Raw genomic sequence first — 27,010 nt, 5'->3', positions numbered from 1 at the left:
AAATATATCCCTGGTGGTGGGGTCTGTTTGGAGGTGGTGGAAATGTCATCGGATGATTTGGTTTATGCGAAGGTTGGCAGGGTGGAAGGTGAGCACCAGGGGCATTCTGTCCTTGTTATGGTTGGAGGGGTGGGATTTGAGGGCGGAGGGGTGGGATGTGGACGAGATGCGTTGGAGGGCATCTTTAACCACGTGGGAAGGGAAATTGCGGTCTCTAAAGAAGGATGCCAGTGGCATTGTGGGTCTACCTACAGCATTTGGACTGCAGCGAATCAGGAAGGCTGCCTTCTCAAGGTTAACTAGGGATAGGCAATAAATGCTGGCAACCAGTGACACCCACATCCCACGACTGAATAAAACAAAAATGAACATCATGTAGTTTGAATTGTGTTCGTTTAAAGTTAAAATTATGTTTAGTTTTTATCTTGAATATTTAAGTTTGGTTTCTGAACTTCAGACCGAGCTCTAGTATATTTCAGAAACATTATCTACACCACTGGATCAAGATACTTCAGTTGGAAACTAGAGCTTCTTGGCTGATTCTAGGAATATGTAAGTTTCCAATCTCAACAGTTCTTTACCCCATGCAATATGTGGGATATACAAACATCAACACAATCAACTTTTATTTATGATTTGGAGATGCCGGTGTTGGACTGGGGTGTACAAAGTTAAAAATCACACAATACCAGGTTATACTCCAACAGGTTTAATTGGAAGCACACCAGCTTTCGGAGCGTCGCTTCTTCATCAGGTGATAGTGGAGGGCTCGATCGTAACACAGAATTTATAGCAAAAATTTACAGTGTGATGTAACTGAAATTATACATTGAAAAATTGATTGTCTGTTAAGTCTTTCATCTGTTTAAATACCATGATAGTTTCACTTCTTTCATGTGTGAATCACAAAATCTTTTTTAAAGAAGTTGCATTCTCAGGTTAGCTGTTAACAATGGGCATTAGCTAGACAATATGTTGAAAGTGTTAGCCCCCTGTGTTTTCTGTCTATGCCATGATGTTTAGATTGATTCTAATCTAAAAAGTGAGACAATGGAGTTTTACATGAGTGCATGCAGTTTTTGAGCAAAGTACAATGTAACCCTGCAAGTACAAATTCACCCCACAAAAAATATTTGTGCATTTGGGTCTTTGTCTGTCTGTGAGTGTGTCTGTCTGGGTTGGGGGTTGTGAGTGTGAGAAAGTGTATGTGTGTATGTCTGTGAGGGGGTGCATGTGTGGGTGTGGGAGTGTGTGTGTCTGTAAGGGTGTATGTGGGTGTCTGTGTGCGCATCTGTATATATGTGTGTCCGTGTGTATGTGTATAGGAGTGCCTGTGTGTGTGTGAGAGTGTGTGTGTGTGTAGGAGTATCTGTGAGTGTGAATAGTGCAATGGTGGTCACCTGTAATGTGACATGAACCCAAGGTCCCGGTTGAGGCCCTCCCTATGGGTACCGAACTTAGCTATCAGCCTCTGCTCGACCACTTTTCACTGCTGCCTGTCCCGAAGTCCGCCTTGGAGGATGGTCACCTCCAATTGGGAGGGAACCCTCCTGTCTGTTGATTGTTGTGCGGTGCCCATTCATCTGTTGTCGTAGCCTTTGCTCGGTTTTCCCAATGTACCGTGCCTCAGGGCATCCTTGCCTGCAATGTATAAGATAGACAACGTTGGCTGAATCACATGAGTACCTGCCATGTACAAGGTGGGAGGTGTCCCCACGCATAATGGTGGTATCTATGTCCACACTCTGACACATCTAGTAGCACCTACCATGAATGGGTTGTATGGAATTGTCCTGAGAGCTGGGCAGCTTGCTACGAATAATGATCTGTTTGAGGTGTGGCAGTTGTTTAAAGGCAAGCAGTGGAGGTGTGGGGAAGGTCTTAGTGAGGTGCTCATCCTCATTGATAATGTGTTGCAGGTCATGAAGAACATGGCGTAGTTTTTCAGCTTCTGGGAAATATTGAACAACGAAAGGTACCCTGTTGGTTGCAGCACGTGTCTGTCTCCTGAGGAGGTCATTACGGTTCCTTGCTGTGGCACTTTGGAACTGGCGGTCGAAGAGTTGGGCATCTGAGTCTGCTCAGATGAGGAGGAACGTGACGGACACCTGGAAGTACTCAGGGATGCCCTCACAAGAACGGGGTATGATGCCCAATTCTTCGACCGCCAGTTCCAAAGTGCCTCATCAAGGAACCGTAATGACCTCCTCAGGAGACAGACACATGCTGCAACCGACAGGGTATCCTTCGTTGTTCAGTATTTCCCAGGAGCTGAAAAACTATGCCATGTTCTTCATTACCTGAAACACATTATCAATGAGGATGAGCACCTCACCAAGATCTTCCCCACACCTCCACTACTTGCCTTTAAACAACCGCCACACCTCAAACAGATCATTGTTCGTAGCAAGCTGCCCGGCTCTCAGGACAACTCCATACAACACTGTCACAGTAGGCGCAGCAAGATGTGTCAGAGTGTGGACATGGATACCACCATTACACGTGGGGACACTTCCCACCTTGTACATGGCAGGTACTCATGTGACTCAGCCAATGTTGTCTACCTTATACGTTACAGGTAAGGATGCCCGGAGGCATGGTACATTGGGGAAACCGAGCAAAGGCTACGTCAACGGATGAATGGGCACTGCACAACAATCAACTGACAGGAGGGTTCCCTCCCAGTTTGGGGAACACTTCAGTGGTCCAGGACATTCAACCTCGGACCTTCGGGTGACCATCCTCCAAGGTGGACTTTGGGACAGGCAGCAGCGAAAAGTGGCTGAGCAGAGGCTGATAGCTAATTTCGGTACCTATAGGGAGGGCCTCAATCAGGACCTTGGGATCATGTCACATTACAGGTGACCACCATTGCACTACACACACACACACACAGATATTCCTACACACGCACACACACACACACACACACAGACACTCCTATACACACACAATCTCTCACACACAGGCACTCCTATACACAGACAAAGACCCACATGCACACATATATTTTGTGGGGTGAATTTGTACTTGCAGGGTTACATTGTACTTTGCTCAAAAACTGCATGCATTCATGTAGAACTTTGAGCTCAAAAACTGCATGATTTCATGTAAAACTCCGTTATCTCACTTTTTAGATTAGAATCAATCTAAACATCATGGCATAGACAGAGAACACAGGGGGATAACACCTTCAACATATTGTCTCGCTATCACCATTGTTAACAGCTAACCTGAGAATGCAACTTTTTAAATAAAGGTTTTGTGATTTATACATGAAAGAAGTGAAACTATCATGGTATTCAAGCAGATGAAAGACTTAACAGATGATCAATTTTTCAATGTATAATTTCAGTTACATCACACTGTAAATTTGTGGCATAAATTCTGTGTGTTAGGTTTGAGCCCTCCACTATCACCTGATGAAGGAGCGACGCTCCGAAAGCTGGTGTGCTTCCAATTCACCTGTTGGACTATAACCTGTTAATGTGTGATTTTTAACTTTTATTTCAGTCATGTATAACAGGAACATCATCTCTGTTGTTTAGAAATGGAGATCTATCTAAAGTTTCATGTCCATTTTATCTTCCTCAACAGATCTTCTACAGCACAGAAGATGTTGAAATAATGCAATTAGCGCATTATTGTTGGCATCCTCAAAAGGTATTGTGTTTATTCAGATTAGATTTTCTGTCTGAGGTTAATTGGATCAATATATCTTTTGGATGTCACGTTTGACAAGGCAAACTCAGACATAACTCAACCACAATAGTCCATATACAGTATGTCTAACAAAGAGTTTCCACTGTCCTGCTCTCTCATTAGGGAGAGATGACTGGTGCTGGTTTAGCCTGAGGGTCATCACACCTTAGGGAAGAGGAGATGTTGAGAAGGAGAGTCCTTCCTGGTAATTTCTGCCAGTTGTGAGAATTGAAGTCATACTGTTGGCATTATCCTGTAGTGCAAACTAGCCAAGTGAGCTCACTGACCCCTGTGGGCAGGTTGTCCTATGTAGAAACTTTGAACTGACTAGGCTAGGGTTTAAGAGTAAAGGTAAAGTTACCAAAGTCCTTCAGGACCATATGACTGCTCTCTCATTACAGGGAGAGATGAATGATGGTCAGTTTAACCTGAGGGTCACAGTATCTCAGGTAAGGGGTAAGGTTTGAGAAGATGGGACTTTCATGGCACCATCAGCCAGTGCAGGAACTGAACCTATACTGCTGGTGTTAATCTGTAACACAAATCAGATAGCTAGCCAACTGTGCTAACCCACCCCATTACTATAATATTACAGCCAATGATGGTAGATACACCAAACTATTATCTGTGGTAGTCAGGTTCACGTTCCCCTGGAGTATTACTGGGGATTGACCAGCTAAACTGAGAATGGAAGTACAAGACCAGTTACCACATTGGTGGGATTCCTTCCACACAGCTTCAGATTAATCTGTATTCCTATACCCTAAAGATTAAGGTATCTTAACTTGATAAGAAGCAGGACATTTGCCTGTAATCTGTACTGCTTTCTCTGGTTAAATACCAGCAGTGCTCAATGTAAGTTTGTTGTCCCTAATACTTGGTCTGTCAACAAGTGCCTCAATTTTCTGGCATTGTGGAGGCTGGGTCTTTCAAGGACAGAGTATTTGTCTAACTTGTGGCAGGGTGGGATTCTCAGAGGTTCAAATTGGATCTGTCTTAAATAGCATGATGGTCTTCTATGAGTGTCAGGAACCTTGCTGTCTAAAACAAGCTACTTTATAATTCTAGGAGAAAGTGAGGACCGCAGATGTTGGAGATCAGAGTCAAGAGTGAGTGCTGGAAAAATACAGCGGGTCAGGCAGCTTTCGAGGAGCAGGAGAATCGACGTTTCGGGCAAAAATCCTTCATCAAGAAAAGGGCTTGTGAGCCAAGGAGGTGGAGAGATAAATAAGAGGGGGGTGGGACTGAGGGGGAGGTAGCTGAGAGTGCAATAGGTAGATGAAGGTGGGGGTAATGGTGATAGATCAGAGAGGAGGGTGCAGCAGATAGGCAGGAAGGAAGATGGACAAGTCTGGCCATCCCCTCAGCTCACCAGCCTCATTCCTGATGAAGGGCTCTTGCCCAAAATGTCGATTTTCCTGCTCCTCGGATGCTGCCTGACCTGCTGTGCTTTTCCAGCACCACACTCTCTACTTTACAATTCTGGTCGGGGAAGCAATTACATTGAGACAGTTTAAGGTGGCCAGTTTTGTAAGTAGTTTTAAATGCTTCTGGAATTCAATTTTTTTTCAAAAAGCAGAAGCTTAAGCTTTGTGTTTGATAAACATTATCAGGACTTCTGAAATAAAAATAACATGTAAACTCATAACTTTCCAAATTTCAAGGTTTCCAACTTGAAAATGTCTTCATAAACCTGATAATGCTTACCTGGACTTCCTTCAATTTCTCCCACTTTGGATTTGCAAAGTAATTGATTCCGATTATAGCTCCTGGAAGTTGCACATTGTTAATGAGGATTGCAAGCAACACTACATAAGGGAAGAGTGCAGTGAAGTATACAACCTGGTTAAGAAAATGCCAAGAAAAAATGATTAACTATTTGGATAAAGTTTGAAGATTACCTGTCGGATATATTTAACCATTAATATTCTGAAAGATTTTGTTTGGTACCCTATTAAACTTAGGTTCCTCCACTAGCTGGTTGAATGCAATATCATAAATATCATAATGTCTTCAGGAAGGATGTGAAAACAATTGGTAGGTCATGAGGGAAGATCTTAAAAAGGGTGCCATGGGGAAGACCAATCTTGCTGTATAACTACAAATGGCTTGTGTGGAGAAATTTGATGCAACTCAGTGAAAGTTATCACACTAATGGAATTAGAAGTTATCTTAAGATTTGTGTGAAAGCAAAGTTGGGAAATCAGAAGCAAAATGCTGGGATAATTAATGGGGACAACCTTACATTGTATTTCTGAAGTTGCAATGCTGGGATCCCATGCTTTTTGCTCTATGTGTAAAGAACCTGAATTTGAGTATGGGAGTCAGTATCTTCAAGTTTATGCATAATACCTTTCTGGAAGCTATAATAAACTAGGAAGCAGAGAATTGAAAATTGGAAAATGTCATGGTAGAACAAGTGGTTGATGGAGCCATGAAAAATGCAGTTCATTGCAATAAAATCTGAAATAAAAATGGTTGTTGAGAAAATTCTAAACTGTAAAGCATTGTGCATGTGGGGTAGGTAAACTGAGGGATTCTGAGTTTCAGGAATGTGAATCATGGAAAGCTAGTAAATTATACTGGTTGAAAAATGCAGGAAGGAATTAAATGGAATGCTGGACTTCATCACAAGATTATTAGATATAGAAGCAAGGAAATCTGACTGAAATTTTATGGAACACTGGTGAGGCTTCATGTTAGTCTGGTATTCTGATTTACAATATAGGAAGCGTATACTAACCTTGAAAAAAACACATTGATAATTAATTAGGATGGCACTTAGGAAAAAGAGATTTAGTTAGAACAAGAGATTAAATAAATCTGGTTATATCTTGGAAATGAAGGGGTTAGGGGGTTATTTAACCAAAAAGGTTGGCATGTTTAAAATAGATGGATAGAAACAAAGGATTCCTAATTTCACTTCTGAAAGATCTGGCTCTATTTCTTAGACTACGACCCCAGTTATATGTTCAGAGCAATTTAAATAGCTTCTTGCTATCAATTCCATCAGTTCCCTTTGTTTTCTTCAAACTTTTGAAGAATCACTCAAGAATCTTGTATATTTGAGAAACCTAAGATCATAACACGTAGAAGCCAAAATTGGCCTATCGATCCACTCAGCCATTCAATGAGATCATGGTTGATCTGATAATCCTAAATCCAAACTATCCATGATTTCCTTCTGAAGGTACTTGAATGTGATCACTATTAGATAAATGTTCCTGCATGTTAGGCTATTAACTGAATCCAGAAATCAAACACGTTACTTATTATTAAATCTAATATGACCAATCCAATGATTTATTCTGAGACATATCATTGCAGAAAATTATTCCAAATACATTCAAGAATTTTGTGAACACTTTGTTATCTGCTAGTCTGCTTCTTCCAATCTACATGAAAGTTAACTCAACCTGCCCCCATTTAAATCATTCTGCCTTTACTACACGCTTGTGAAATCTCTCCATATGTACATCCTAACTTTTAACAGTTCTGATCACAGGAACTACATACAATATTAAAGATTTGTCTATTTCTTGATACTATCCATCCACTTTCTGCTTGTCCTTCATTTTATTTTGTCTTCCATTGAAGTGATTTCAACCTTAATTATTTAGATTACTTATTTTTGTTCTCATTTCCCTACCTTGCCTTATAATCTGTCATATTTACTTCCCAGTCTATATCTTGCAGCTATGTGTCTGTAATGGCTGCCTCATCATAAAGTCCCAGTTGAATTTGCCTGCAGTTCATTCAATTGGATCATCATACATCATCATGCATTTGTACAAAGAATAGTTATTTGGGGATTTGCACTCTAATTGCCCTTCTGCTCCACTGTTTACTCACACTTTTAAAATCTCTTTCTACATTTTATTTCTTTACATCTTTTAGTTTTACCTTTACTCCCAGTGCCTAAAGCACAATTCCTGACTGTTTTTCTGTTCCCTTTCATTAATGGTGGAAGCATATAAGTTCCTGAAGGATCTTGACAGAATAGATATAGAGAGGGTATTTGCTCTTCTAGGAAAATCTAGAGCATGGGTCACTTTAAAAATGAGGGATTGCTCTCTTAAAACAAAGCTTAAGGATTATTAGTCACAGAATCCCTATAGTGTGGAAGCAGGCCATTTGGCCCATTGAGCCTACACTGACAAGCATCTCACCCAGACCAAACCCCCTACATTTCCCAAGGTGAATCCAGCAAGCCTGCATATCCCTGGATAATTTAGCATAACCAATCCACCTAACCTGCACATCTTTGGACTGTGGGAGGAAATCAGTGTACCTTAAGGAAACGCAAGTAGACATGGGGAGAATGTACGAATTCCACAAAGACAGTTACCCAAGGCTGGATTCAAACCTGGGTCCCCAGAGCTGTGAGGTAGTAATGCTAACCACTGAACCACTGCTTTGAAGCTTTATGTCGAAAAGGTGTTGGAAGGAGAGACCTTGAATATTTTAAAGTCACGTTTAAATAGATTCTTGTTAAGCAAGGGCTGAAAGATCATCAAGGGTGGGTAGGATTGTGGATTTGAGGTTACAGTCAGATCAGACATGGCTGTTTTTGAATAGTGGGAGAATATGAGGGGCTGAATGGCTTTCTGCTCCTAATCCATAAATTCATAAATACATGTAGTAAAATAAATTGGTAACACAGATGTCATTAGGAATCTGAAATAACTGTATATAATCTTAATTAATTTAATTTTAACGATCCAGAAAAAATACTGTGAGAATATGAGATATATTTTCTCAAATTCAATTGAGGAGTTTAAACTTGAGATTAATTGATAATTTGATGAAAAATAGTTTTGCGAAATGATGGAGGAAGGACAAGGTACTGGGAGTAATAAGGACAAGTTTTGCCATGTTTATTTGTTTGACGACTTTACTCCTGCTGCTCTGGAGTTTAACGTTACAGCCACACTGTGACTTTAAAGCAAATCCATTTTACAATAAAAATATAGTAACGCTTGTGGATTTGAGTGTCATCACACATCGTTTATGAATTAAGTGACTGTGTAAAATGGAAGCCATGTGCTAATTAACATAAATCTCGCCTTCGCTCTCTGAGCTACGAGCTGATTCAGCAATGCAAATGCTATTTGCCTCAAATGAGAGACTTTCTACGCAAATTTAATGTTCATTACCCAAGTAATTAAATGTTCTTGGCCCATTGTTAAAACAGTAATAATATTGGAGGTCACTACATTACTTAGAATTCACTAATCACAGAAGAAAATCAGTAAATGTCCCTGCATAGGCTATTCCAGATGAGAATTTGATGCAGCTTTAATAAAACAAAGTTTTTCTCTGTAATAACATTACCCAATAGTGCATTAAGTAATTTCTTCAACAGTCAACAGTGTATATTTTTTATTCTTTGGGTTATTGAAATTACAAAACAATTTTGATTTGTAAAGTAACCCAAATGATCATTTTAGTGGCTGCTTAAACTAAATGACCTCAAAGAGGATAGCCTTTTTTCCCCTCTTTACCATAAAAAAATCTATTTCTTGCCTTACATTCTGCATGGCTCCTGCCCATACTTTGCTAACTACGAAATATAATTTAAGCACCACTAGTCTAGCTAGAAAACAAACAGTAACAACGTTTTATTTCTCCTAGTAATTGCGTTGTGGTCACTACTTCAACGTTCATGTATCTGGATTAGGTGGAACTTGGGAACATTACTCGTACTTTATATCCAATGTTTTTGCGTGAGCAGCCCACTACTTCAATGTTCATGCTTTTGGATTAGGTGGAACTTGGGAACGTTACTCGTATATTATATCCACTGTTATTGCGTGAGGATCCTAAGTCTATAAAAGACCCCAGATGCATGTCTTAACTGTGCAAGCTGCCCTAGGAAAGGAGGGAAGTCTATGTGAAACCTTCATCTTTGGAAAAGGAGAGAACATAAATAAAGCAACGACAAAAAAAGGCTCAAGATAAAAAACAGTGAGTTGTTAATATTCTAAGCTTGCACTGTTCTATCAAGTGCATGGATGAGGTACAAGGAGACACCCACTGCTGACAGAAGCATACTTGAATGAATCTTTTACAAAGGAGGAGAGACTAAAAAGTTATGAAATAAAAGTGAGTCATGAGAGAGTGCTGTTAACAGATACTTTGATTTGTTGGTCTTATGAAGTAAATTCTGAAGAAATTTATCATAATACAGTGCTATTTAAAAATAATTTCGACTTTTTTCACAAAACAAACAGTATTCTGAAAGAAAAAGCTATCTAAATGAGATAATGTAATAACTAACCTTAAACCTACCTTTCCAGTCCATGTTACCCCTTTAAATATACAGAAATAAACAATCACCCAGGCAAGAATCAGAAGACCAAAAAGCTCCCAGCGCATATTCCCAAGGTTATCCAGACCATTTGTCTTCTGAAGAACATTGTAACTAAACAAATGAGGCAAAGATAATGTAATCTCAGTGATCACAATTCATTCGCAAGCAGATTTTTCTTCACCATTGCTAGTAATGACAACAAATAGAAACTGGGGTGAGAAAAAGATAGTTGAATCAGAACAATTAAAGTGCAAACAACAAAGGATTAGAATAGTCCAGATTTTTCAATGTTTTCCTCCAAGTAATATGGAGATTGAATTAATCCTGAAATAGTGGATATAAGGAAAAAGCAAACAAACTGTCCAAAAGGGAAGGGATTATCTGTGGTTTCTGCACTGCAAACTGTCTTTTGAATTGAATTAAATATTGAAGTATTGTGCTTTCACAAACAGCAAGTTTCATAGAATCATCTCATGTATTGTAAATTTGTCAGCCACTATGATAGACTTCAAACAACGTCCCCAAGCAAATACTGATTACAAAGAAAGATTCTAGAAGATGCAGTTCATTGTAGTCACATTTGGAACCCATATCACTGAAATGCATCAAGAAATGAATGCAAGAAACTAAATGAGATTTTTCATATTTCAATTTGTTATTACACTTTCATCGTTTGTGCCTGGATGAATCACCAAAACAGATCAATATGATGCAGTTAAAGGTTCACCTTAGATGACCTAATGAAGAAAAAAAATCTGTGAATCATAAGCTGTGGGGAGAGGCTGAACAGGCTGGGGCTGTTTTCCCTGGAGTGTCAGAGACTAATGGGTGACCTTATAGAGGTTTACAAAATTATGAGGGGCATGGATAGTGTAAATCGACAAAGTCTTTTCCATGGGTTGGGGGAGCCCAGAACTAGAAGGCATAGGTTTAGGGTGAGAGGGGAAAGATATAAAAGGGACCTAAGGGGCAACTTTTTCACACAGAGGATGGTACATGTGTGGAGTGAGTTGCCAGAAGAAGTGGTGGAGGCTGGTATATTGCAACATTTAAAAGGCATTTGGATGGGTATATGAATAGGAAGGGCCGGGTGCTGGCAGGTGGGACTAGATTGGGTTGGGATATCTGGTCAGCATGGACGGGTCTGTTTCCATGCTGTACATCTCTATGACTCTATGACTCTATATGGCAGCAGAGCAGCTATTGGACAAGAAATAGGAAAAAGTTCAGATTATCTTTCTGAACTAACCATAAAGAACCTGTGACTGCACATTCATGCTTTGGTTTAAAAATACATTATAAATGTAACTGGATGATATCATGAAGAGTTAAGGCATTGGATTTAAAAAGCTAATGAATTAATGAGCCATTTCTGTTTCTTATCTTAACTTATACATGATGCAGTGAAAATGGACATTTACACACATCAATAACGGAAGGCTCTATCGCTAACCTCATTGAAACTGCAATATCACTTCAGCAATAGTTGCTTAGATAATAGAAGACTAAACAAAATCTAGAAATTGCCCATCATCAATAAAAAGAATAATTGTATTGCGGTGGTATCTGTAGCACAGTCTGTGTCAGACCTTTTGGTGACAGACTGCAATTTCATACACACAATCGCACTGAAATTCTACAGTTGCTGTCAATTTTAGAGGGATAATGATAGCGAACAGCAACAGTTCACCACCAACTTACATCCACCAGCAATGACTGACACATTACATCTAACTATTTGTATTCACTCCCACCTCACACCACTTTAACGTGATCAGTAAAATGCATGAGGTTGCTTTTAGTAGTTCCTTGAGCAAATTCTATCCCATCGTGGAAGATCTATGACCCCCATACCCTGCATACCTATGACTGTAAATTGCTGCTGCACTTAAAGTCATCCATTTTAGGTGTGTAATTTCATCCTTAAGGTTTTGTTAGATTTCTAAATATATTACATTTTAAAAGTTTATTTTTCTTTCTATCTTTTTTCCTTTCTCTTCATTCAATCTTTCTTTCATTTCTTTATTTTTCTTTCAGCTAGTCAAGTTTGCATTTCTTTTTCCACTGTTACTGTATTTCCCAAATCTTCAAGCTGATTTATGCAGAAATACACATTGGCTTGTACCATTCACTCAAGTTCCAGTCGCTTGGTTCCTCCTGTCAATGCCAGACAAGTTGATTGGCAGTCCCCAATACCTATCACCTCACCCTTACATCCACCTTCTACACAAGATAATTAAATGTCTAACCATAGGACTGTTGGGGTACAGTGGAAATGTCCCTATGTTTGGACCAGAAGACTGAGGTTCAGGTCCCCCCTGCTCCTGGGCTGTGTAGTACTGTTCCTCAACAAGTTGTTTACGAATATCTCAAAACCTAACCATGGAAAGGCAAAGCTAGCAAATAGCAGATGCCGTTGTATGTCCTGCTATAGAATATTATGGCAGGTTATGTCTTGATTAAAAAATTACAGGCCAAGAAACATTGGAGGGATTGAAACTACAGATGAATGATATGAACTGACGAATCAGTAAATTTGGCTGATACTTTGCAAGTTACTTTCTTTGATCTTTACAGAAAAATGATGTAGCTAATATCATATGAAAGGCTGGCTGGAAGGGCATTGGGCCTTCAATCAGAAAGCCATATTTTAACTATTAAATACCAGATATTAAACATTGGTTAGATAGACACCACGTACATACTTGCTATTCAGTGTTTTATGTTGACTCACACTCCGTAAACTTCAACAACACTCATTATTTGTTCCCAAACGAGCAAACACCCATTTCTCGTCCAGTTATCCGTTAATTAATACATAACCTTCCTCACTGAACTTTGTAATTTCCCAACAATGGTACTAGTTGGAATACAGTTAGATGTTCTAACTTGAATGAGGATGGGGGCATTTATTTTTCTTTTTAATTAAGTTTTATTTTATCCTTTGAATTGAGCACTTGTGGACCAAGATGTCAGGAAATTCTTTCTGTTCGGGGTGATTCTGGGATTGGGGTTAGGGGAAAGTCGGGTTGGAAGCAAAGGTTGTTGGGATGGCTACTGAGAGTCAATCTCAATCATCCCTCCCCTCCCTCCTCCTCATCTTGCCCCCCCCACCAACCCTCAATCTGCCCATATTGATCTTCCAGTCACATGGGCTAACTCTTTCCCATTCCACCTCAACCTGAACTAAATACAGCCCAGGCAGTAATAGCCCCTTAAGTGGTCTTTAACTAAAGATTTTTTTTAACTTCCTATGAACCTCAATTGATAGTGGAATGGAAGGTTGCAGCTTCAGACTTCTTGTCTATAACCAAATGTCCCAGAATAAAAGGAAACTGAATTACTGTAAGGTATCGACCAATATACACTGCACAGCCGATTTATCCCTCAAATTATAATCTTCTAAAATCATCCAGGGTCAGGCAATAATGTGTCTTAACAGTCTTGGCCAGGTTCCAAAACCAAAGGTATCTCCAGGAGATAAAGGACCATTTATCACCGGATGTTGGCCAGGTCAAGAGGGTAGAAGAGATGGACTGATTCATTCACAGAAACCACATACCTAAAGCACACACTTTGGGTTTTCTCTCTTATCTTCACCCCCAATTCTTCTGAAAGGTGCGGAATTATTTTAATACTTGTCCATTAGCACTCAGAAAACATTGAATGTTACCTTTTATCAGTATGCTGTTGTCCATTTGAACTGAAGGCAGTTTAAATAAAACAGAGGCCGGTGGTGTAAACATAATCTACTTTAAAAGACAAACACTATGCTTAGAGGGAATGCTTGGTTTTCGGAGTCAGAAGGACACTGGAACCTTTTAAAAATGGTGGGTGGAATCTGAATGGTGGGATCCCTGGCCACATTCACAATGTTCAGTGGCGTGGGCTGAGGGTGAGGCCAATGAGCCTGCACTCTTCACTCCTGATCTGATGGCTCCTCTGTAGGATTCAGCATCTCTGAGCCCCTGGAATTGGGTCAGTTTGGAGTTCAAGATCCCTCAGAGGAGTTTGGTTTTAGCCAAGAAGTCTGAAGCTGCAACCTTCCATTCCACTATCAACTAAGGATCCAAGGAAGTCAAAAACATCTTTATTTAAAGATCACTAAAGTGGCTATTCCTGCCTGGGGTGTATTTAGTTCAGGTTGAGGTGGGATGGGAAAGAGTTAGCCCATGTGACTGGTAGATGATTATGGGCAGATTGGGGATGGGAGGGGTGCAAGATGAGGAGGAGGGAGGGGAGGGATGATTGAGATTGACTCTCAGTAGCCATCCCAACAACCTTGCTTCCCCCTAACCCCAATCCCAGAATCACCCCCAACAGAAAGAACTTCCTGACATCTTGATCCACAAGCCCTCAATCTGAAGGATGAAATAAAACTTAACTAAAAAGAAAAATAAATGCTTTCCAACTCTGAATAAGACCTTTCCTGTTGTAACTGAAAAGCAGCACATTATAGTTTTATTATTTAAATAGCAATGGATTTTAATTTCCTTCACACAAGCTGTCTTTGCTGAGCTTTAGTGTAAGGTAGTTATAGAGGACTTTGTTTAGATTAGAGTGGTGCTGGAAAAGCACAGCAGGTCAGGCAGCATCCTAGGAGCAGGAAAATCGACGTTTCAGGCAAAAGCTGATGAAGGGCTTTTGCCCGAAATGTTGATTTTTGTGCTTCTCAGATGCTGCCAGACCTGCTGTGCTTTTCCAGCACCACTCTAATCTAGACTCTGATCTCCAGCATCTACAGTCCTCACTTTTGCCACAGAGGACTTTGGCTGATCAGAGATCATGATCTCATGTCAGAATCTTTAGCATTTGAACAGAAAAGGGAGTTTGTCAAAACATGTGTATCAACCTGTTTTTAAAGAACAAATGGTTGAAGTCAGAGGCTTCGAACCCAGACCTCATGTCTCAGAGGTAGGGACACAGCCACTATACCACAAGAATTCTCCCTTACAGGGAGCTTGTACCTTTCTTGCCTAATCAACCTGTTCAGCAATGGTTATTACACAGCTCTGGAAGAGGTGAGACTTGAGCCCAGATCTTTTAGTATAGGGACACTATCACTGTACCACAAGAGCCCTCCTGCACAGGGAGCTTATAACATTTCCATAAAACCTGCAACTGAGGTGGGAGATAAATAGCCTCTCAAGATTTAATTCAAACCAAATAGCAATTCATCAATATGGAGTGGAAGCAATATCAGGTAATAGTTGTCAATGAATGTAACCACTCAAGTTAATTGTCCCCAAGAGCTTCTTTGTTGACAGCTTTATCGAAAGACTTCGCAAGGATCATAGCCAGTATATCTGGGACTGAACTGATGAGTTACTTCAAAAGGAATACTTTCGATGAAACTGATTTAAATGGGAAATGATCTGATTTGCCTTAGGTGAACACTAACATTGCTGAATGGACTAGTTGCCTTATTTTTCTTTATCTGAAAAATGTGTTGCTGGAAAAGCGCAGCAGGTCAGGCAGCATCCAAGGAGCAGGAGAATCGACGTTTCGGGCATAAGCCCTTCTTCAGGAATTCCTGAAGAAGGGCTTATGCCCGAAATGTCGATTCTCCTGCTCCTTGGATGCTGCCTGAACTGCTGCGCTTTTCCAGCAACACACTTTTCAGCTCTGATCTCCAGCATCTGCAGTCCTCACTTTCTCCTTATTTTTCTTTATCCATAGGATATGCATATCTTTGGTATGGCCAACAATTTTAGACCATTCCTAATTGCCCCTGAACAGGTTTTGCTGAGCCTTCATCTTAAGAACTGGGCTGTGTGCTAGAGGGCATTTAAAAATTAAGCATGCTATTGTGGGTCTGAAGTCCCATTTAGGTCAGACTGGGTAAGGACAGCAGATTGTTCTAAGCAGATGGGCATTTGTAATGATCTAATCACCATTACAGATGTAATGGTTGTACTCCTGATTTATTCCCTTGTAATTCCATGGCAGTTATAGTAGAATGTGAATTATTCACCAATGACTGAATTTCTGGTTCAGTGACATAACCAAGGTACAAATAGGAGCAGTGGGTGTTTGTGCTGTGGGGCGATTGGAGAAATCATACCATTTACACTTCTTTCTGAAGAGAGTACAGTTATCCTCTGCACTCATGTTGTTACCTGGTTATATGATACAACTGGATATTTTAGAAAGATATCAGATTTAAGCCCAGGGTACTCAACAACACGGTTGTACAAAGTTAAAAATCACACAACACCAGGTTATAGTCCAACAGGTTTAATTGGAAGCACTAGGTGGTTGTGACCACCTGATGAAGGAGTGGCGCTCCGATTAAACCTGTTGGACTATAACCTGGTGTTGTGTGATTTTTAACTTTGTACACCCCAGTCCAACACCGGCATCTCCAAATCATGAACATGGTTGTAGATTGCTTAGTCAGTGCTAGTACTACTAGACAACATTCAACAGAAATCCTTGAGTAGGGTAAACCAATCAATTTTTTTCCCAATTTGCAGTTTTGAAAGCATTGCTGATGAGGCGCAGAATGTGAACCATAGTACAGAATGCATGCTATGAATTAACACTGCAATAATTAAATTATCACATATTTATGGCTTACTTCTCAATCATATGCAGTGGAACTGTTATTAAAGCAAAAACCTACAATATTTCAATTTGATTCTATTCACATTGCCAAAGAATCAGGGAGCTTGAATCATTATTCTGCTACAAAAGAAACCAGCTTGACTTCTTTATGTGTTCACATTAGCATTTGTAGAGTTCACCAATTAAACTGAGAAAGTGAATTGGAGTCATGTGGCTGCACTGAATGTGGTTAAATGATTATCTAGAATTGATATTTTATCAATAGTAATCAAAACTTCACTTACATAAGTACAGCGAAGTGTGGCAGTCAGCTGTAAAAAAAGAATTATAGTACCTGACCTTGTGTTTTGTTGCAATGTTACTGCTTTACTGTGTGCAGTGGTCCTTGGAGTGAATGCACGGTGAGGGAGATTAGAACTTGCAGAATAATTTTCCAAAGATGTTTTATTTTTGTTGGAAGGGAAAAAAGCTCAATGACTTGCTAAGCTCAGGTAGTGCCTTAAAAAAGTATTGCTATTTTTTTCATAATTATGACACTGATATTTAGAGATTGTTTTGATTTTCAGCAGAGTATAAATACATGAGAATAAATACATTGTGACACATAAGGCGGCATTCCAGATGGTTCTAATTCTATTGTGTGATAAAGATTTACTTTTTGTTATTTGCTTCTAGCAGGATTATCAGCTTTAGGCAGGGGTCCAAGGTGGAAATCTTAATATGGCTAAGAACTGAAAAATTGGCACTCTGTTCACTCACTCTGTGAAATCTTGCACAAACTATCAATCACCAAAACTATTAAATCCTCCTCATTGATTGAACTGTTAGAACCACTTTCCAAAGCACCCTTGCTACTTCCCCCCTCTCTGCAAATTTGAAGATCTTCTTGAACTCCTCTTTCCAACTAAAATCTCTGTACCCTGACCCAAAGTCAATTCTTTATTCCTTTCATCATTTCCTTTCCTGCTCTCCCCAGTAATGAGCCTCTTGGAATGTTAAGCTTTTCTTGTTTTCTTTTGCCAAGCTTCTCCACGGTTCTCCTCTCCTCTAGATGTTGACACTGCACTCGGTCATATTTTCACAATTGCAAATTGCTCATGAGAACATTACCTGACTGGCAGCTCTTTATGTGTAATTCTCAGCCTTTACAGCTATGTAAGTGAATCATAGCTGAGCTGTAACCTGTCCTTATTCAATACTGAGATCTATGCCCTTTGGACAGAGGCTTTCTGCATTGCAGACAGAAAGGTTGTATGGTTTTGCTTTTCTCCAGCCTGGGGCTGAGTCTAATTGTACAATACCTGGGAGTCTGCTGACTGAGATTGGGAGAGCTATTTAAATAGTAAACTCTGAGCTGGAACTTTCTAGAAAATAAAACTCTCCCGATAGTTCAGATTTATATTTAGGCGCATACATTTAATTCAAATATAAGTAAAGTTTATCTTTGGTTACTTCAGAGACTGAGTTTCAGATGCCCTTGTCTAAGAGATCTGTAAAGATTGATTGTATTTTTCTGAATTGAATGTTTTAAAACTCTGAAACATAGATCCAGGGAGCTGGTTACTAGGGGAGAAAGGCTACCCACTGTGACCATGGGCTCGATTAGAGTGGTGCTGGAAAAGCACAGCAGGTCAGGCAGCATCCGAGGAGCAGGAAAATGGATGTTTTGGGTAAAAGCCCTTCATCAGGACTGCAAACATCGATTTTCCTGTTCCTCGGATGCTGCCCTACCTGCTGTGCTTTTCCAGCACCACTCTAATCTAGACTCTGATTTCCAGCATCTGCAGTCCTCACTTTTGCCACTGTGACCATGGCTCAAGGTATCATTGTACGACTCTCTGACAGATGCGGATTGCAAATAAAATGCTGCCCATCCTTCCACCAGAGTATAGGGCTGCTGAAGATGCGGTTCTCTTTTTTGGATCAATTTGAGGGGAAGGTGTTCTCCGGTACAAGTCCAGACAGAGAATGCTGCATCATCCTGGAATGCTGTGCTTTGTACAAGTGGAGTGGAGCAAGCAACGAGGCGATGTGATCGATGCTGAGGGACTGGGGAACCCGAACAGTCTTCAGAGGAGGACGATGAGGACATTGGAGAGAAGGACTTTCTCCCTGTCTATGACAGAGCTCAGCTATGATTTAGAAGGTGCTCAGATGCGATGTAGCTAAGGATTGTGTGGCCTGGTGGTTAAACAACAAGAGTGAAAGAATGGGGTTGTATTTGCGAGAGAGTGGCAACAACTGTGCCATAAACAGCATGGTTTTGCAGTTACTGTGACATTATGTTGCCAGGGAGGAGAAACAGCAGATTGCCAATGCTTGTCTGGGAGCACAGTGGCTTCTTAAAGATGGCTCAGTATCAGGAAGGCCTGTCTTTTGATGGATATTCACTGACTGGTATGTTCTTTCAGAAATGGCATCTGATAAGAATCGGCTAGAATCGAACAAAAGGGATGGAGTGAGGTGAGTGTGGTAGAATACAATGAAAGATCTCATGGTGGGAAATCCTCCAAGAAAATCAATGAAACTAAAATTCAGCCATTTTATATCAGTTCAAAGGAAAGCAACTTTCCTCTAGCATTCATTTGCCGTTAGATAAGTGACTACAAGTTGAAATTATCTAACATCCTTTTGCGGTTGGTAACTGTGTCAAAAAAGCTAATTGAACTGCGAACAAAATTTATTAATATATTTCCCATGTTTTATTCATTATTAATTAGGACAAAATATCTAATTAACAGATCATTAGTGAAGTAATGATTGATAATCCAGCACTTCAGTTTCTGCTGTGAATAGTGTTACATAATTAGGCATAGAGTTGGCAAAGTCTGCTGAGAGTATGAATAATTTACTGCAGATGTGAAGTGCACTAATATGGGCGGACCTCTTACAATATTGCAGAACTTCAGCTTCTCTCTCAGTTAATTACATTTTTATCATCAACTGGGAAATCTGGGCCACCAACTTCTCTACTGCTTTCAACAAGTCTGCTTAATAATCAGGGCCTCTGAAAGAAAGAGAAAAATTGCTCACGTCAGCCTTTCCCCTTTGGGAGTGGCCTTCCCTCTGGGTTGGAGAGTTCTAGAATCAAGCTCCACTCCCAGATGTGAGTGTGTATTATGCCTTACCATCTCTATGTAGCACTTATGGAGTGATCATTGTGAGTGACATGAGCCTTCTGGGTGAGATATGACAATTTGAGTGGGCATAAAAGAATCCCATGACAACATTTGCAAACATGAGAAAGGAGGGCTTACCTTGTAGACCTGACCAAGATCCGCTGAACAGATTCAATGGTCCTTTATCTCCTGGCAGTACCTTTGGTTTTAGAACCTGGCCAAGAGTGTTAAAGCCACATTATTGCCTGTCCAGAGATGATCTGAGATTATAACCTGAGTGATAAATTGGCTGCGCAATGTATATTGGCCAATACCTTACAGCAATTCATTGTTGTCCTTTACTTTGCGACATTACTCCCATCCTCATCCAAACTGGAATATCTAACTGTGTACTATCTAATACCATTGTTGGGAAATTACAAAGTTCAATGGTGATATTATGTATATTAATTAAGGGACAACTGGATGAGAACTGGGTGTTTATATGTAGGGAACAAATAATTAGTGTTGTTGAAGTTTGTGGAGTGTGAGTAGAAATAGAGTCTGACTAGACAATTATGCACTTGGAGTCTGTCAAACTAATGTTTCATATCTGGTATTTAATAGTTAAAAGCTGGCTTTCTGATTGAAGCCCAGTGCCCTTCAAGCCAGCCGTTCATATTATATTAACTATACCATTTTTCTGTCGAGATCAAAGAACGTACCTTCGAATTTAAAATTCAGACAAACCTATTCACAACCAATAATGAGGAACATCCAACAAGCAAATATCAATGTAATTGTGCCATTTTGAGTACTGGGTAACATTTGGATGAATTTATTCCTGGCAATGGAATCTCGGCTAGTGTTTGGAGAACTGGAGGCATCCCATGTCACATCCACTGGGGAAGACCTGATGGAATTAACTGCCCACTAGCTCAACACTGGGCCTTCGCAGTGGTTGAAGATCCTACAGATGGAAGTCCTGCCTCCCCACCCCCTAACCCTGAGACCTATCGACCAATCAGTAGATGGTGGCCAAATGGCCTTGAAGGTAGTGGCAGCAGGAGTGGTGGCTGCTGCCTGTAAACTGCTAAGGAGAGGGCCACAGGTGAGTGAGTGAGGGCTGAAGGCTGTGAGAGGTGTCGCTAGCTAGAGAGGTGCAGGTGGGTGAGTGTGAGTGCAGATTGGCAGTAAGGTCAGAGTGTGGCTTTCAGCCAACAGAGTGTACTTCTCAGTCGGTCTGCATCAGTCCCCTCCCTGACTTGATTAACTGCCAGAGACATGAAGTCTTTGTGTAGACATCAATTGATCACGTCAGCACTTCAGTTGGCATTCTGGTGGGTCAGCCACCCAAGAGCCTTCTCATCATGAACGTAATTGAATGGAGGAGGGGAGATAGTAGGATACCCCGTGTCCAATCAAATGTCACCCTCCAAAATACCTCCAGGAGAAGCGTTAAATACTGCCCTTTGTCAATGACACAGAAATCCATTTGAAATTAGTATGTGGCAAGGCTAAGCAAAAATATTTGTGATATATGTTGGCACAAAAACAGACTGGCAATTTGATTCCAGTGACAGACAACTTTTTGATCTTTTGATGTCTGGAGGCTTTATTTTGAACATTGCTGTGAATTACAGATGAGACAGGAAAGAGGCTGGAATATCACAGCAAGCCAGGCAGCATCAGGAGGTGGAGAAGTTGACGTTTCGGGTGTAACCCTTCTTCAGGATTGGGAGTGGTTGTAGGTGGAGCTGCAGATAAAAGGGGAGGTGGGACGGGGTGGTGAAGTGTAGATAGGTGAAGACAGGTAGAGGGTACGACCTGGTTGGTCAACAGGTGGAATGAATCCGGTTGGTGGCAGGGAGGAACGGAAGGGAGGGGGAGGTGCTGGGAAGTGAGTCGGGGGATGGGAAGCAGGTTATTTGAAATTGGAGAACTCAATGTTGAGTCCTCTGGGCTGTAGGCTGTACAGGCGGAAGATGAGTTGTTGTTCCTCCAATTTGCAGTTTAGTTTGTTGTGGCAATGGAGGAAGCCAAGGATGGTCATGTCGGAAAGGGAGTGGGAAGAGGAATTAAAATGGGCGGTGACTGGGAGGTCTGGTCAGCCCTTGCCGGCCTGGCTGAGATGGTCGATGAACTGTTCCCAAATTTCAGAATATCAGAATTTGTACGTTTGTCAGTGTATCGAAAACTAACAATAATTTTTTAATTTTCATGATGCACTAAAACTATTGCAGTCCTCAGGAAAATAGAATACTCACAGAAACACGTTTCTGGACCCAATACAATACAGTCCGTTCTGCTGTATCGTGGTAGTTCTGTTCCCGTGTGATAAGAAAATTGTGTAATAGCAGCACTACTTAAACTAATGGGGCCGGAATTGCGTTATAATCAATACATGCTTTAAAACTTTGTGCTTTAGAAAGTGTCCCCAATTCATCAATCGTGTTATCACAAATTTGTGTTAATAAAACATGCGTTATAGTAGAACAATCTGTGTTTCTTGCTGTTATTTAAAAACAGTGACAATTCTGGTCCCCATGGTTAGTTATTTAGTTGGAACTCAATGTATGACTGAATTTCTCTCTAGCTTATCATTTGTGCATTCTTAAACATTGGATCACAGGATGTGCACTGCAGATGCTGGAGAAATCAGAGTTGAAAAAGTGTGACACTGGAAAAGGCACAGGAGGTCCTGAAGAAGGGTCCTGCCTGAAATGTTGACTCTCTTGCTCCTTGGATGTTGCCTGAGCTGCTGTGCCTTTTCCAGTGCTACACCTTTTTAACTCTGTGTCACTGGCTAGGCCAGCATTCATTACCCACCCCTACTTGCCCAGAGGGCAGTTAAGACTCAGCCATGTTGCTGTGTTCTGGATGGAGGTTTGCTCGCTGAGATGGAAGGTTCATTTTCAGACGTTGCGTCACCCTACCAGGTAACACCTTCAGTGAGCCTCTGGCCGAAGCACTGCTGATGATTCCTGCTTTCTATTTTTTTGTTTGGGTTGGTGATGACATTTCCTGTTCTTTTTCTCAGGGGGTGGTAGGTGGGGTCTAACCCAATGTGTTTGTTGATAGAGTTGAATGCCATGCTTCTAGGATTCCTAGGCAGGATTTGAACCCGTGTCCGCCAAATATTAGTTGGGTCTTTAGATTAGATTACAGTGTGGAAACAGGCCCTTCGGCCCAACAAGTCCACACCGACCCGCCGAAGCGCAACCCACCCATACCCCTACATTTACCCCTTACCTAACACTGCGGGCAATTTAGCATGGCCAATTCACCTGACCTGCACATCTTTGGACTGTGGGAGGAAACCGGAGCACCCGGAGGAAACCCACGCAGACACGGGGAGAATGTGCAAACTCCACACAGTCAAGTCGTCTGAGGCGGGAATTGAACCCGGGTCCCCGGCGCTGTGAGGCAGCAGTGCTAACCACTGTGCCACCGTGCCACCCATGGTTCTGGGTTAACAGTCCAGTGATCATATTGCTAGGCCATCACCTCCCTTTGACATGGTGAAGGCTGGACATGACAGGGCTGCTGAGTGGATAGATACTGCAGTTATAGTATTGAGTTGCTTCATGGTAGGTGTGCCATCAATCCACCAACTCTGTGGTTATCTCTGCTGCTGTACAAACCCAACTTCAAAGTTGGGCTTCCAACTAATTGAGCAGGTCAAATGTACTGGGAACATTTCCTTTGTCTGTACTGAAGAACCCTTGTAGTGTAATAATTAATGTGAAGAGATCCTTACAAATCAGGCAACTGTACTTATTCCTTCAAAGGCTGACCTACTTGGTATATATATTCGCCATTTTCTATTTTCTATCAGAAATGATTAGTCCTGAGTTGTGTTGCAGACTCAACTCTGAAACTTGTGCTTCCAGATTAATTTTAACAAGCATATTACAAAGAAGAGAGTTCCAGATCATCTATCTGAGATGATATTTGATATCTCAGAGGTGCAAAGGGAAAATTGTAAACCACTACTTTTCATATTTCTCCGAAACTGCAGCAGAGAGCAGAGAGATTTCTGAGGAAGCGAAATTGAAATTTCATGACAGCAGGGAGTTTTCACTGTGATCCGAGATGAAGAGGACGAGCTGCTGGCTTTTGTGTCTAATCTTTCGTTGTAAGTGTATTGCTGGTGAGTTCCTTGCAGATAATTCAGTAGGCTGACTCTTGCACTGCTATCCACTGGCTATGACTGTCACATTTTGCAAATCGTTAACATTGATCTTGGCTTCATTCTCCTGTTCAAGCTGTGTTGTTCTCATGATTAAGGGCGCAGGCTACAACTTGAGGCCAGTAGGTGGCAGTAATATGTAAAATAAAGGTTTTTAAAATGGCTCTGAATCGCTGTTGTCAATCGAAGTTATTGTGTGCAGGAAACTAACATGTTATCATTAAGAAGGGCTGAAGCCTTTGCTTGTTTCTTAGCTGATCTTTGACATTGTAACATTATGATTGCCCCAATAAAGACATCTACAGGTTTCTTTTCTTTCTTTTAATTTGGAATTAAAAAACGATTTCAATATATTCTAAATGATGTGCTCACCAGCAAGTGCAGCCCACTCTAACCAGCTAAAATACCTAGCGAGGTGCCAGGCTCTGAGCTGGTGAAGTGTGCAGGAGGCAGCCCTGCCAATGCTTCCTCTCAGCTTTCCATCCATATGGATACGTTACCCCGGAGACTGACTGTGGCAATGCCACTGCTGTCCGCAGGGTACAAAAGGGAGAATGTGTCACAAACAAGGGGGAGACGTTCTGGTGTGTAAAGAATGCATTCACTGTTGAGGGGAATGGGACAGTATTATCAGACATTGTGGGAGGTGGGTTAGCGTGAGGTGTGGGAGAGAGGAGATGGTGTCACTTACTCTGGCTGGGCTGTTGAGGAGGCACAGACCAGAGTGGCAGGGTCTGGTGTCTAGGCCTCCTCTGTCAGTGTTGATGGATGAAGCTGACCCTCCTGCCCACCAGACGTTTGTGTCATTTATCTCAGTCATGGCAGCAAAGGATAAACTGGTGCCTGGCATTACGGACAGGGACCTAGAGGTTCTGGCCAGGACGGCTCTGGACTGGCAGCGCTCGACTGGGTGCACAAAGACTTTTTAAAGATGGCACTGGCACCAGCAGCGGTGAGTACTAAAACCTGCTGTGCGTGGGAGAATCAAGCTGGCACTGGATAAGCAGGGCGCTGTAAAGATGCAATACATTGTTAATGAAGAACGTTGGCCAACTTACTTGGCCTCGGAAGGAAAGCCTCCCTGAAAGCCGACAAAATGACCGGGCCATTTCTGGTAAGATTCAGGCCGATGTCTTTGCAGGTAAGATCATCAACCTTACCGAAGGTGAACTGAAACTTCTGGGGAGTTAAGAACAGATGCAAGTCATGATGTCTTATTATTTCACCTAGCCCTGACTGTCCAGTGCAGCCATTAAAACAAACTCCATTTATTTATCTCAATCTCACCTTCCTCTTTGAGTAAATGAACCAAAGTATCAACCCTGTCCCCTACATGTGTTGATTTAACTGTTTTGTCTTTGTCTTTCTTTCAAGTGTCTTCCAATTACAAAAGCTGACCTTTTGCATTTTTGTTTGGTTTTTAGCACCGGGCCAAGTTTTGCACCTCACAGTATCTCTTTCTCACAACGTGACCGTTTATGTGACCCTTTATTCTTTGGTCACACAAGATTGGGGGGTGAGGGTCTTGCTAAGCCAAGGCACTGACCTTATCCCCATAGCCTTACCATTGAAACTGACTAACTGTCCCCCCCTTCCCCAGAGACCTGGATGTAAAGTGGAAAATTAATGGCCTCAGATAAATGGATGTCATTCTAACTAATCAAAAAGTAAAATACTAAGGAGGTTGGAAATTGAAAATAAAATAGAAAATGCTGGAAATAGCCAGGTGATTGCCTGACAATGGAGAAAGAAACACATCATTGCTCTCTCTCTCTCTCTCTCTCTCGATAGTTGCTGTCTGACCTGCTGAGTATTTCTAACACTTTTTGCTATTCTCCTGAAAGATACAATAGCCCTTAGTTGTACTTTTCACAAGACAGCTGAGTGTTCATTATACACATTGCTGACTTGCTGCTTTCCTTTATAGCTGTATGGGTAGTCTTTATATTGCAAACACATTTGGCTTATTTAATTGAACCTTTCCACAAAGAGCAAAGTTGTCTCAAACTGTGAGACAAACATGCACATACAAACTCATTGTAACCATTCTTTTTATTCATTCACAGGATGAGGGTGTCACCAACTAGAGATCGTCCATCAGCCAGATCTGAAGTCAACCAAATTGCTCTGGGTCTGGAGTTACATGTGGGCCAGACTAGGTAAGGATGGCAATTTCCTTCTTCAATAGCGTTAGTGAGCTTCTGCAAGGTGCTCCGATTTCCTCTCACAGTCCAAAGATGTGCAAGTTAGGTGGATTGGCCATGGGAAATGCAGGATTACAGGGCCTGGATGCAATGTTCTTCAGAGGGTTAGTGTGGACTCAATGGGCTGAATGGCCTTTTTCCTGCACTATAGGGATTCTTGAATCAGTAATGGATTCATAGTTACCATTAGTCTCTTAATTCTAGACTTATATAGGATTCAAGTCCCACCATCTGTTGTGGTGTGATTGGAACTTAGGTTGCAAGAACGTTAGCTGGATCTCTGGGTTAAAAGTCCAGTGATAATATCACTAGGGCATCACTTCCTCTTCACTGTTGGATATGGGTGAAAGAGTCAAAAAGGGTTAATGCTGAGGAGTGTATGAAGCACTGCCAAATATTATGATGCTGTACGGACTCATATGGATGAACAGCTTTTGATCTCGAATGAATCAAACCTAAGATGGAGGTCTCCCTCAAAGTCTTAGTAATGACATCTATCATACCAAAGTAACTCCTTGCTGATTGCTATTATGCAGTAAACTACATTTTGCTTAACACAAGAACTCTTCTCTGTACACTCCCTAGTGGTTCGGAATTAGCTCAGTTGACTGGCTGGTTTGTACTGTAGAATGATACCAACAGTATGGGTTTGATTCTTACATTCAGTGAACATAGAACATAGAACATTACAGCGCAGTACAGGCCCTTCGGCCCTCGATGTTGCACCGACCTGTCATACCAATCTGAAGACCATCTAACCTACACTATTCCATGTACGTCCATATGCTTGTCGAAAGACAATTTAAATGTACTTAAAGTTGGCGAATCTACTACCGTTGCAGGCAAAACATTCCGTACCCTTACTACTCTCTGAGTAAAGAAACTACCTCTGTCATCTGTCCTATATCTATCACCCCTCAATTTAAAGCTATGC

The 27,010-nt window shown here is 41.2% G+C and overlaps 1 protein-coding gene across 2 annotated transcripts in view; it reads right to left on the bottom strand.

The window, feature by feature from the left end:
• The window catches only part of si:ch211-283g2.1 (sodium- and chloride-dependent GABA transporter 1), a 94,786-nt gene that overhangs the window by 34,079 nt on the left and 33,697 nt on the right, over positions 1–27,010 (bottom strand). For both annotated transcript variants that reach the window (XM_043718553.1, XM_043718554.1), the window contains exons 4-5: positions 9,994–10,126; positions 5,410–5,544 (exon numbers count right to left, since the gene is read on the bottom strand). In XM_043718553.1, coding sequence (XP_043574488.1) covers positions 5,410–5,544; positions 9,994–10,126 — 268 coding nt within the window. The remainder of the gene's footprint in view (positions 1–5,409; positions 5,545–9,993; positions 10,127–27,010) is intronic.

The sequence above is a fragment of the Chiloscyllium plagiosum genome, chromosome 28 (genome assembly GCF_004010195.1).
Source record: "Chiloscyllium plagiosum isolate BGI_BamShark_2017 chromosome 28, ASM401019v2, whole genome shotgun sequence".
Lineage (NCBI taxonomy): Eukaryota > Metazoa > Chordata > Chondrichthyes > Orectolobiformes > Hemiscylliidae > Chiloscyllium > Chiloscyllium plagiosum.
Note: the sequence above shows the minus strand (reverse complement) of the source record. Positions and strands in the feature narration are given on the sequence as shown.